Raw genomic sequence first — 14,584 nt, forward strand, 5'->3', positions numbered from 1 at the left:
AAAATTAAAACAGTAAAATAATAAAAATAAAACGTAAAATAATAAAACATAAAATAATAAAACGTAATAAAATAATGAAAATAAAACATAATAAAAATAATGAAAATAAAACATAATAAAATAATAAGAATAAAACAATGAAATAATAAAATTAAAACAGTAAAATAATAAAAATAAAACGTAAAATAATAAAACATAAAATAATAAAACGTAATAAAATAATAAACAATAAAACATAATAAAATAATGAAAATAAAACATAATAAAATAATAAGAATAAAACAATAAAATAATAAAATTAAAACAATAAAATAATAAAAATAAAACGTAAAATAATAAAACATAAAATAATAAAACATAATAAAATAATAAACAATAAAACAATAAAATAATAAAAATTAAAATGATAAAAATAAAACAAAACTGTGTGTGTCACTGTGTGTGTGTGTGTGTCACTGTGTGTCACTGTGTGTGTGTGTCTCACTGTGTGTCACTGTGTGTGTGTGTCACTGTGTGTGTGTCACTGTGTGTGTGTCACTGTGTGTGTGTGTCATTGTGTGTGTGTGTCACTGTGTGTCACTGTGTGTGTGTGTCTCACTGTGTGTCACTGTGTGTGTGTGTCACTGTGTGTGTGTCACTGTGTGTGTGTCACTGTGTGTGTGTGTCATTGTGTGTGTGTGTCACTGTGTGTCACTGTGTGTGTGTGTCACTGTGTGTAGTGTTCACTGTGTGTGTCACTGTGTGTGTGTGTGTCACTGTGTGTGTGTCACTGTGTGTCACTGTGTGTGTGTGTCACTGTGTGTAGTGTTCACTGTGTGTGTCACTGTGTGTGTGTCACTGTTTGTGTGTCACTGTGTGTGTGTGTCACTGTGTGTGTGTGTCACTGTGTGTGTGTCACTGTGTGTCACTGTGTGTGTGTGTGTCACTGTGTGTAGTGTTCACTGTGTGTGTGTGTCACTGTGTGTGTGTCACTGTGTGTGTGTATCACTGTGTGTGTGTGTCACTGTGTCACTGTGTGTGTCTCTGTGTGTGTGTATGCCACTGACTATCTGTCTCTGTGTCTGTCTCTGTGTGTGTCACTGTGTGTGTGTGTGTCACTGTGTGTGTGTGTGTCACTGTGTGTGTGTCACTGTGTGTGTGTCACTGTGTGTGTGTGTGTGTGTGTCACTGTGTGTGTGTGTGTGTCACTGTGTGTGTGTGTCACTGTGTGTGTGTGTGTGTGTCACTGTGTGTGTGTCACTGTGTGTGTGTGTGTGTCACTGTGTGTGTGTGTGTGTGTCACTGTGTGTGTGTGTGTCACTGTGTGTGTGTGTGTGTCACTGTGTGTGTGTGTCACTGTGTGTGTGTGTCACTGTGTGTGTGTGTGTCACTGTGTGTGTGTGTCACTGTGTGTGTGTGTCACTGTGTGTGTGTGTGTGTCACTGTGTGTGTGTGTCACTGTGTGTGTGTGTGTCACTGTGTGTGTGTGTGTCACTGTGTGTGTGTGTGTGTGTCACTGTGTGTGTGTGTGTGTCACTGTGTGTGTGTGTGTGTCACTGTGTGTGTGTGTCACTGTGTGTGTGTGTGTCACTGTGTGTGTGTGTGTCACTGTGTGTGTGTGTGTGTCACTGTGTGTGTGTGTGTGTCACTGTGTGTGTGTGTCACTGTGTGTAGTGTTCACTGTGTGTGTGTGTGTCACTGTGTGTGTGTCACTGTGTGTGTCACTGTGTGTGTCACTGTGTGTGTCACTGTGTGTGTGTCACTGTGTGTGTCACTGTGTGTGTGTGTGTCACTGTGTGTGTGTGTCACTGTGTGTAGTGTTCACTGTGTGTGTGTGTGTGTCACTGTGTGTGTGTCACTGTGTGTGTCACTGTGTGTGTCACTGTGTGTGTGTCACTGTGTGTGTCACTGTGTGTGTCACTGTGTGTGTGTGTGTGTGTCACTGTGTGTGTGTGTGTGTCACTGTGTGTAGTGTTCACTGTGGTCACCACTCCCACGGGCTTCCACGTGGAGTCTGACGCTGCTCAGGTGAAGGTGCTGGTCACGACGGTGCCCCCAAACCTGCGCAAGCTTGACCCCGACCTCCACCGTACGCTCACCCACTCACCCTCACGCTCACCCACTCACACGCTCACCCAGTCGCTCACCCAGTCACTCACTCAGTCACTCACTCAGTCAATCGCTCGCTCGCTCACTCGCTCACTCACTCACCCACTCAGTCACTCACTCAGTCACTCAGTCACTCAGTCACTCACTCAGTCACTCACTCAGTCACTCACTCAGTCACTCACTCACTCAGTCACTCACTCAGTCACTCACTCAGTCACTCACTCAGTCACTCACTCAGTCACTCACTCAGTCACTCACTCAGTCACTCACTCAGTCACTCACTCAGTCACTCACTGAGTCACTCACTCAGTCACTCACTCAGTCACTCACTCACTCAGTCACTCACTCAGTCACTCACTCACTCACTCAGTCACTCACTCAGTCACTCACTCAGTCACTCACTCACTCAGTCACTCAGTCACTCACTCACTCAGTCACTCACTCAGTCACTCAGTCAGTCACTCAGTCACTCACTCACTCAGTCACTCACTCACTCAGTCACTCACTCACTCACCCACTCACTCATTCACCCACACGCTCACCCACTCGCTCACACGCTCACCCACTCACTCACCCACTCACCCACCCACTCACACGCTCACCCACTCACTCACCCACTCACTCACACGCTCACCCACTCACTCACCCACTCGCTCACACGCTCACCCACTCACTCACCCACTCACCCACCCACTCACACGCTCACCCACTCACTCACCCACTCACTCACACGCTCACCCACTCACTCACCCACACGCTCACATACACGCTCACTCGCTCACCCACTCGCTCACACGCTCACCCACTCACTCATTCACCCACACGCTCACCCACACGCTCACCCACTCACCCACTCACTCACCCACTCACTCACCCACACGCTCACATACACGCTCACTCGCTCACCCACTCGCTCACACGCTCACCCACTCACTCATTCACCCACACGCTCACCCACACGCTCACCCACTCACCCACTCACTCACTCACCCACTCACTCACCCACACGCTCACCCTCTCACTCTCTCACCCACTCACTCACCCATCTCTGTCTCTCTGTCTGTCTCTGTCTCTCTCTGTGTCTCTGTGTGTATCTGTGTGTCTCTCTCTGTCTCTCTGTCTGTCTCTCTGTCTCTCTGTGTCTCTATCTGTCTCTCTGTCTTTCTGTGTCTCTGTCTGTCTCTCTGTGTGTCTCTGTGTCTCTCTGTCTCTGCCTGTGTCTCTGTGTCTCTCTGTCTCTCTCTGTCTCTCTCTCTGTCTCTGTGTCTCTGTCTCTCTCTGTGTCTCTCTGTGTCTCTCTCTGTCTCTCTGTCTGTCTCTCTGTCTCTCTCTGTCTCTCTCTGTCTGTCTCTGTGTCTCTGTCTATCTCTCTGTGTGTCTCTGTGTCTCTCTGTCTCTCTGTGACTCTGTCTCTGTTTGTCTCTGTCTGTCTCTCTTTGTCTCTCTTTGTCTCTCTGTGTCTCTCTGTATCTCTGTCTCTGTGTCTCTGTATCTCTGTCTCTCTCTCTCTGTCTCTCTGTCTGTCTGCAGTCGACATCAAGGTGCTGCAGGCTGCACTGGCTGCCATCAGACACTCGCGCTGGTTTGAGGAAAATGCCTCTCACTCATCGTGAGTGACACACACAGTGCCACACACACACACTGTGACACACACACAGTGACACACACAGTGACACACTCACAGTGACACACTCACAGTGACACACACACACAGTGACACACACACACAGTGACACACACACACAGTGACACACACACAGTGACACACACACACACTGTGACACACACACAGTGACACACACAGTGCCACACACACACAGTGACACACACACAGTGACACACACACACACTGTGACACACACACAGTGACACACACAGTGACACACTCACAGTGACACACTCACAGTGACACACACACACAGTGACACACACACACAGTGACACACACACACAGTGACACACACACAGTGACACACTCACAGTGACACACACACACAGTGACACACACACACAGTGACACACTCACAGTGACACACTCACAGTGACACACTCACAGTGACACACACACAGTGACACACACACACAGTGACACACTCACAGTGACACACTCACAGTGACACACTCACAGTGACACACACACACACAGTGACACACACACACACAGTGACACACACAGTGACACACACACTCACAGTGACACACACACAGTGACACACACACACAGTGACACACACACACACAGTGACACACACACACACAGTGACACACACACTCACAGTGACACACACACACAGTGACACACACACACAGTGACACACACACAGTGACACACTCACAGTGACACACTCACAGTGACACACACACACACACACACAGTGACACACACACACACAGTGACACACACACACACAGTGACACACACAGTGACACACACACTCACAGTGACACACACACAGTGACACACACACAGTGACACACACACACAGTGACACACACACACAGTGACACACACACAGTGACACACTCACAGTGACACACACACACACACACAGTGACACACACACACAGTGACACACACACACAGTGACACACACACACAGTGACACACACACACAGTGACACACTCACAGTGACACACACACACAGTGACACACTCACAGTGACACACACACAGTGACACACTCACAGTGACACACACACACAGTGACACACTCACAGTGACACACTCACAGTGACACACTCACAGTGACACACTCACAGTGACACACTCACAGTGACACACACACAGTGACACACACACACAGTGACACACTCACAGTGACACACACACACAGTGACACACACACACAGTGACACACACACACAGTGACACACACACACAGTGACACACTCACAGTGACACACTCACAGTGACACACACACACAGTGACACACACACACAGTGACACACACACAGTGACACACTCACAGTGACACACTCACAGTGACACACTCACAGTGACACACTCACAGTGACACACACACAGTGACACACACACACAGTGACACACACACACAGTGACACACACACAGTGACACACTCACAGTGACACACTCACAGTGACACACTCACAGTGACACACACACAGTGACACACACACACAGTGACACACACACACTGTGACACACACACAGTGACACACATACACAGTGACACACTCACAGTGACACACACACAGTGACACACACACACTGTGACACACACACAGTGACACACACACACTGTGACACACACACAGTGACACACACACAGTGACACACACACAGTGACACACTCACAGTGACACACTCACAGTGACACACACACAGTGACACACACACAGTGACACACACACAGTGACACACTCACAGTGACACACACACAGTGACACACTCACAGTGACACACTCACAGTGACACACACACAGTGACACACTCACAGTGACACACTCACAGTGACACACTCACAGTGACACACACACAGTGACACACTCACAGTGACACACTCACAGTGACACACACACACAGTGACACACACACAGTGACACACTCACAGTGACACACACACAGTGACACACTCACAGTGACACACTCACAGTGACACACACACACTGTGACACACACACAGTGACACACACACAGTGACACACTCACAGTGACACACACACAGTGACACACTCACAGTGACACACTCACAGTGACACACACACACAGTGACACACACACACAGTGACACACTCACAGTGACACACACACAGTGACACACTCACAGTGACACACACACAGTGACACACACACAGTGACACACACACAGTGACACACACACAGTGACACACTCACAGTGACACACTCACAGTGACACACACACAGTGACACACTCACAGTGACACACACACACAGTGACACACACACACAGTGACACACACACACAGTGACACACACACAGTGACACACACACAGTGACACACTCACAGTGACACACACTCAGTGACACACTCACAGTGACACACTCACAGTGACACACACACAGTGACACACTCACAGTGACACACTCACAGTGACACACTCACAGTGACACACACACAGTGACACACTCACAGTGACACACTCACAGTGACACACACACACAGTGACACACACACACAGTGACACACACACAGTGACACACACACACAGTGACACACACACACAGTGACACACACACACAGTGACACACACACACAGTGACACACACACAGTGACACACTCACAGTGACACACACACACAGTGACACACACAGTAACACACACACAGTGACACACACAGTGACACACACACAGTGACACACTCACAGTGACACACTCACAGTGACACACACACACAGTGACACACACACACAGTGACACACACAGTAACACACACACAGTGACACACTCACAGTGACACACTCACAGTGACACACACACACAGTGACACACACAGTAACACACACAGTGACACACACACAGTGACACACTCACAGTGACACACACAGTGACACACACACACACAGTGACACACACAGTGACACACACAGTGACACACACAGTGACACACACACAGTGACACACTCACAGTGACACACACAGTGACACACACACACAGTGACACACACAGTGACACACACAGTGACACACACAGTGACACACACACAGTGACACACTCACAGTGACACACACAGTGACACACACACACACAGTGACACACACAGTGACACACACAGTGACACACACAGTGACACACACAGTGACACACACACACAGACACACACACACACAGTGACACACACACACAGTGACACACACACACTGTGACACACACACAGTGACACACACAGTGACACACACACACAGTGACACACACACACAGTGACACACACACACAGTGACACACACACACTGACACACACACAGTGACACACACAGTGACACACACACAGTGACACACACACAGTGACACACACACACAGTGACACACACACACAGTGACACACACACACAGTGACACACTCACACACAGTGACACACACACACAGTGACACACTCACAGTGACACACACACACACAGTGACACACTCACAGTGACACACACACACACAGACACACACACACACAGTGACACACTCAGTGACACACTCACAGTGACACACACACACACACACACAGTGACACACACACACACACAGTGACACACACAGTGACACACACACTCACAGTGACACACACACAGTGACACACACACACAGTGACACACACACACAGTGACACACACACAGTGACACACACACAGTGACACACTCACAGTGACACACACACACACACAGTGACACACACACACAGTGACACACACACACAGTGACACACACACACAGTGACACACACACACAGTGACACACACACACAGTGACACACTCACAGTGACACACACACACAGTGACACACTCACAGTGACACACACACACAGTGACACACTCACAGTGACACACACACACAGTGACACACTCACAGTGACACACTCACAGTGACACACTCACAGTGACACACTCACAGTGACACACTCACAGTGACACACTCACAGTGACACACACACACAGTGACACACACACACAGTGACACACTCACAGTGACACACACACACAGTGACACACACACACAGTGACACACACACACAGTGACACACTCACAGTGACACACTCACAGTGACACACACACACAGTGACACACACACACAGTGACACACACACAGTGACACACTCACAGTGACACACTCACAGTGACACACTCACAGTGACACACTCACAGTGACACACACACAGTGACACACACACACAGTGACACACACACACAGTGACACACACACAGTGACACACTCACAGTGACACACTCACAGTGACACACTCACAGTGACACACACACACAGTGACACACACACACAGTGACACACACACAGTGACACACAACACAGTGACACACTCACAGTGACACACACACAGTGACACACACACACTGTGACACACACACAGTGACACACACACACTGTGACACACACACAGTGACACACACACAGTGACACACACACAGTGACACACTCACAGTGACACACTCACAGTGACACACACACAGTGACACACACACAGTGACACACACACAGTGACACACTCACAGTGACACACACACAGTGACACACTCACAGTGACACACTCACAGTGACACACACACAGTGACACACTCACAGTGACACACTCACAGTGACACACTCACAGTGACACACACACAGTGACACACACACAGTGACACACTCACAGTGACACACACACAGTGACACACTCACAGTGACACACACACAGTGACACACTCACAGTGACACACTCACAGTGACACACACACACTGTGACACACACACACAGTGACACACACACAGTGACACACTCACAGTGACACACACACAGTGACACACTCACAGTGACACACTCACAGTGACACACACACACAGTGACACACACACACAGTGACACACTCACAGTGACACACACACAGTGACACACTCACAGTGACACACACACTGTGACACACACACAGTGACACACACACAGTGACACACTCACAGTGACACACACACAGTGACACACTCACAGTGACACACTCACAGTGACACACACACACTGTGACACACACACAGTGACACACACACAGTGACACACTCACAGTGACACACACACACAGTGACACACACACAGTGACACACACACACTGTGACACACACACAGTGACACACACACAGTGACACACTCACAGTGACACACACACAGTGACACACTCACAGTGACACACTCACAGTGACACACACACAGTGACACACTCACAGTGACACACTCACAGTGACACACTCACAGTGACACACACACAGTGACACACTCACAGTGACACACTCACAGTGACACACACACACAGTGACACACACACACAGTGACACACACACAGTGACACACTCACAGTGACACACACACAGTGACACACACACACAGTGACACACACACACAGTGACACACACACAGTGACACACACACAGTGACACACACACAGTGACACACTCACAGTGACACACCACACAGTGACACACACAGTGACACACACACAGTGACACACACAGTGACACACTCACAGTGACACACTCACAGTGACACACACACACAGTGACACACACACACAGTGACACACACACACAGTGACACACACAGTAACACACACAGTGACACACTCACAGTGACACACTCACAGTGACACACACACAGTGACACACACACAGTGACACACACACACACAGTGACACACACACACAGTGACACACACACAGTGACACACACAGTAACACACACAGTGACACACACACAGTGACACACACACAGTGACACACTCACAGTGACACACACAGTGACACACACACACACAGTGACACACACACACAGTAACACACACAGTGACACACACACAGTGACACACTCACAGTGACACACACAGTGACACACACACACACAGTGACACACACAGTGACACACACACACAGTGACACACACAGTGACACACACAGTGACACACACAGTGACACACTCACAGTGACACACTCACAGTGACACACACAGTGACACACACACACACAGTGACACACACAGTGACACACACAGTGACACACACAGTGACACACACACAGTGACACACTCACAGTGACACACACAGTGACACACACACACACAGTGACACACACAGTGACACACACAGTGACACACACAGTGACACACACAGTGACACACACACACAGACACACACACACACAGTGACACACACACACAGTGACACACACACACTGTGACACACACACAGTGACACACACAGTGACACACACACACAGTGACACACACACACAGTGACACACACACACAGTGACACACACACACTGACACACACACAGTGACACACACAGTGACACACACACACAGTGACACACACACAGTGACACACACACACAGTGACACACACACACAGTGACACACACACACAGTGACACACTCACACACAGTGACACACACACACAGTGACACACTCACAGTGACACACACACACACAGTGACACACTCACAGTGACACACACACACACAGACACACACACACACAGTGACACACTCACAGTGACACACACACACACAGTGACACACTCACAGTGACACACACACAGTGACACACTCACAGTGACACACACACAGTGACACACTCACAGTGACACACACACAGTGACACACACACACAGTGTTACACACACACAGTGACACACTCACAGTGACACACACACACACAGTGACACACACACACAGTGACACACTCACAGTGACACACACACACACAGTGACACACACACACACAGTGACACACTCACAGTGACACACACACACAGTGACACACACACACAGTGACACACACACACAGTGACACACACACACAGTGACACACACACACACAGTGACACACACACAGTGACACACACACACACAGACACACACACACAGTGACACACACACAGTGACACACACAGTGACACACACACACAGTGACACACACACAGTGACACACACACACTGTGACACACACACAGTGACACACTCACAGTGACACACACACACAGTGACACACACACAGTGACACACACACACTGTGACACACACACAGTGACACACACAGTGACACACATACACAGTGACACACTCACAGTGACACACACACACAGACACACACACACAGTGACACACACAGTGACACACACAGTGACACACACACACAGTGACACACACACAGTGACACACACAGTGACACACACACACAGTGTTACACACAGTGACACACTCACAGTGACACACACAGTGCCACACACACACAGTGACACACACACAGTGACACACACACACAGACACACACACACACGCAGACACACGCAGACACACGCACACACAGACACACGCAGACACACGCAGACACACACAGACACACACAGACACACACACACGCAGACACACGCAGACACACGCACACACACACAGACACACACAGACACACACAGACACACACAGACACACACACACGCAGACACACGCAGACACACGCACACACAGACACACACACACAGACACACGCAGACACACGCAGACACACACAGACACACACACACAGACACACACACACAGACACACACAGACACACACAGTGACACATACACACGCACAGACACACACACAGACACACACACAGACACACACAGACACACACGCAGACACACGCACAGACACACAGTGACACACACACACAGTGACACACACACACAGTGACACACACACACAGTGACACACACACACAGTGACACGCACACACAGTGACACGCACACACAGTGACACGCACACACAGTGACACACACACACAGTGACACACACAGTGACACGCACACACAGTGACACGCACACACAGTGACACGCGCACACAGTGACACGCGCACACAGTGACACACACACACAGTGACACACACACACAGTGACACACACACAGTGACACACACACACAGTGACACACACACAGTGACACACACACAGTGACACACACACACAGTGACACACACAGTGACACACACACACAGTGACACACACACACAGTGACACACACACAGTGACACACACACACAGTGACACACACACACACAGTGACACACACAGTGACAGACACACACACAGTGACACACACACACACAGTGACACACACACAGTGACACACACACAGTGACACACACACAGTGACACACACACACAGTGACACACACAGTGACACACACACACAGTGACACGCACACACAGTGACACGCACACACAGTGACACGCACACACAGTGACACGCACACACAGTGACACGCACACACAGTGACACGCGCACACAGCGACACACGCACACAGTGACACACACACACAGTGACACACACAGTGACACACACACAGTGACACACACACACAGTGACACACACACAGTGACACACACACACAGTGACACACACACACACAGTGACACACACAGTGACACACACAGTGACACACACAGTGACACACACACACAGTGACACACACACAGTGACACACACACACAGTGACACACACACAGTGACACACACACACAGTGACACACACACAGTGACACACACACAGTGACACACACACACAGTGACACACACACAGTGACACACACACACAGTGACACACACACACAGTGACACACACACAGTGACACACACAGTGACACACACACACAGTGACACACACACAGTGACACACACACAGTGACACACACACACAGTGACACACACTCAGTGACACACACACACAGTGACACACACACACAGTGACACACACACACAGTGACACACACACACAGTGACACACACACACAGTGACACACACAGTGACACACACACACAGTGACACACACACAGTGACACACACACACAGTGACACACACACACAGTGACACACACACACAGTGACACACACACACAGTGACACACACACAGTGACACACACACACAGTGACACACACACACAGTGACACACACACACAGTGACACACACACACAGTGACACACACACACAGTGACACACACACACAGTGACACACACACAGTGACACACACACACAGTGACACACACACAGTGACACACACACACAGTGACACACACACAGTGACACACACACACAGTGACACACACACACAGTGACACACACACACAGTGACACACACACACAGTGACACACACAGTGACACACACAGTGACACACACAGTGACACACACAGTGACACACACACACAGTGACACACACACACAGTGACACACACACACAGTGACACACACACACAGTGACACACACAGTGACACACACACACACACAGTGACACACACACACAGTGACACACACAGTGACACACACACACAGTGACACACACACACAGTGACACACACACACAGTGACACACACAGTGACACACACAGTGACACACACACAGTGACACACACACACAGTGACACTACCACCGGTATGACCCCCACAGGATCAAGGTTTTGATTCGTCTCATCAAGGATCTCCGCCAGCGATTCAGTGGCCTGCAGCCTCTCACCACCTGGATTGTCGACCTCCTGGTAGCGGTGGTGGTGGTGGTGGGGGTGGTGGTTGTCGTGGTGGTGGTGGTGGTGGTGGTGGTTGTGGTGGTGGTGGTGGTGGTGGGGGTGTTGGTGGTTGTGGTGGTGGTGGTGGTTGTGGTGGTGGTGGTGGTGGTGGGGGTGGTGGTTGTGGTGGTGGTGGGGGTGGTGGTGGTGGGGGTGGCAGTGGTGGTGGTGGTGGTGGGGGTGGTGGTTGTGGTGGTGGTGGTGGTGGTGGTGGTGGTTGTGGTGGTGGTTGTGGTGGTGGTGGTGGTGGTGGGGGTGGTGGTTGTGGTGGTGGTGGGGGTGGTGGTGGTGGGGGTGGCGGTGGTGGTGGTGGTGGTGGGGGTGGTGGTTGTGGTGGTGGTGGTGGTGGTTGTGGTGGTGGTGGTGGTGGTGGGGGTGGTGGTTGTGGTGGTGGTGGGGGTGGTGGTGGTGGGGGTGGCAGTGGTGGTGGTGGTGGTGGGGGTGGTGGTTGTGGTGGTGGTGGTTGTGGTGGTGGTGGTGGTGGTGGGGGTGGTGGTTGTGGTGGTGGTGGGGGTGGTGGTGGTGGGGGTGGCAGTGGTGGTGGTGGTGGTGGGGGTGGTGGTTGTGGTGGTGGTTGTGGTGGTGGTGGTGGTGGTGGGGGTGGTGGTTGTGGTGGTGGTGGGGGTGGTGGTGGTGGGGGTGGCAGTGGTGGTGGTGGTGGTGGGGGTGGTGGTGGTGGGGGTGGCGGTGGTGGTGGTGGTGGTGGTGGTTGTGGTGGTGGTTGTGGTGGTGGTGGTTGTGGTGGTGGTTGTGGTGGGGGTGGTGGTGGTGGTTGTGGTGGTGGTGGTGGTAGTGGTGGTGGTGGTGGTGGTGGTGGTTGTGGTGGTGGTTGTGGTTGTGGTTGTGGTGGTGGTGGTGGTGGTTGTGGTGGTGGTTGTGGTGGTTGTGGTGGTGGTTGTGGTGGGGGTGGTTGTGGTGGTGGTGGTGGTTGTGGTGGTGGTTGTGGTTGTGGTGGTGGTTGTGGTGGTGGTGGTGGTTGTGGTGGTGGTTGTGGTGGTGGTGGGGGTGGTGGTTGTCGTGGTGGTGGGGGTGGTGGTGGTGGTGGTGGTTGTGGTGGTGGTGGTGGTGGTGGTTGTGGTGGTGGTTGTGGTTGTGGTGGTGGTTGTGGTGGTGGTGGTGGTTGTGGTGGTGGTGGTTGTGGTGGTGGTTGTGGTGGTTGTGGTGGTGGTTGTGGTGGGGGTGGTTGTGGTGGTGGTGGTGGTTGTGGTGGTGGTTG

The 14,584-nt window shown here is 50.8% G+C and overlaps 1 protein-coding gene across 5 annotated transcripts in view; it reads left to right on the top strand.

Annotated features, from left to right (window-relative positions):
• The window catches only part of ILF2 (interleukin enhancer binding factor 2), a 61,825-nt gene that overhangs the window by 25,260 nt on the left and 21,981 nt on the right, over nt 1–14,584 (top strand). For all 5 annotated transcript variants that reach the window (XM_078885582.1, XM_078885583.1, XM_078885585.1 and 2 more), the window contains 3 exons: nt 1,952–2,068; nt 3,619–3,697; nt 13,254–13,341. In XM_078885582.1, coding sequence (XP_078741708.1) covers nt 1,952–2,068; nt 3,619–3,697; nt 13,254–13,341 — 284 coding nt within the window. The remainder of the gene's footprint in view (nt 1–1,951; nt 2,069–3,618; nt 3,698–13,253; nt 13,342–14,584) is intronic.

Source organism: Lampetra fluviatilis, unplaced genomic scaffold (assembly GCF_964198595.1).
Source record: "Lampetra fluviatilis unplaced genomic scaffold, kcLamFluv1.1 SCAFFOLD_360, whole genome shotgun sequence".
NCBI classification, from domain to species: Eukaryota; Metazoa; Chordata; class Hyperoartia; order Petromyzontiformes; family Petromyzontidae; genus Lampetra; species Lampetra fluviatilis.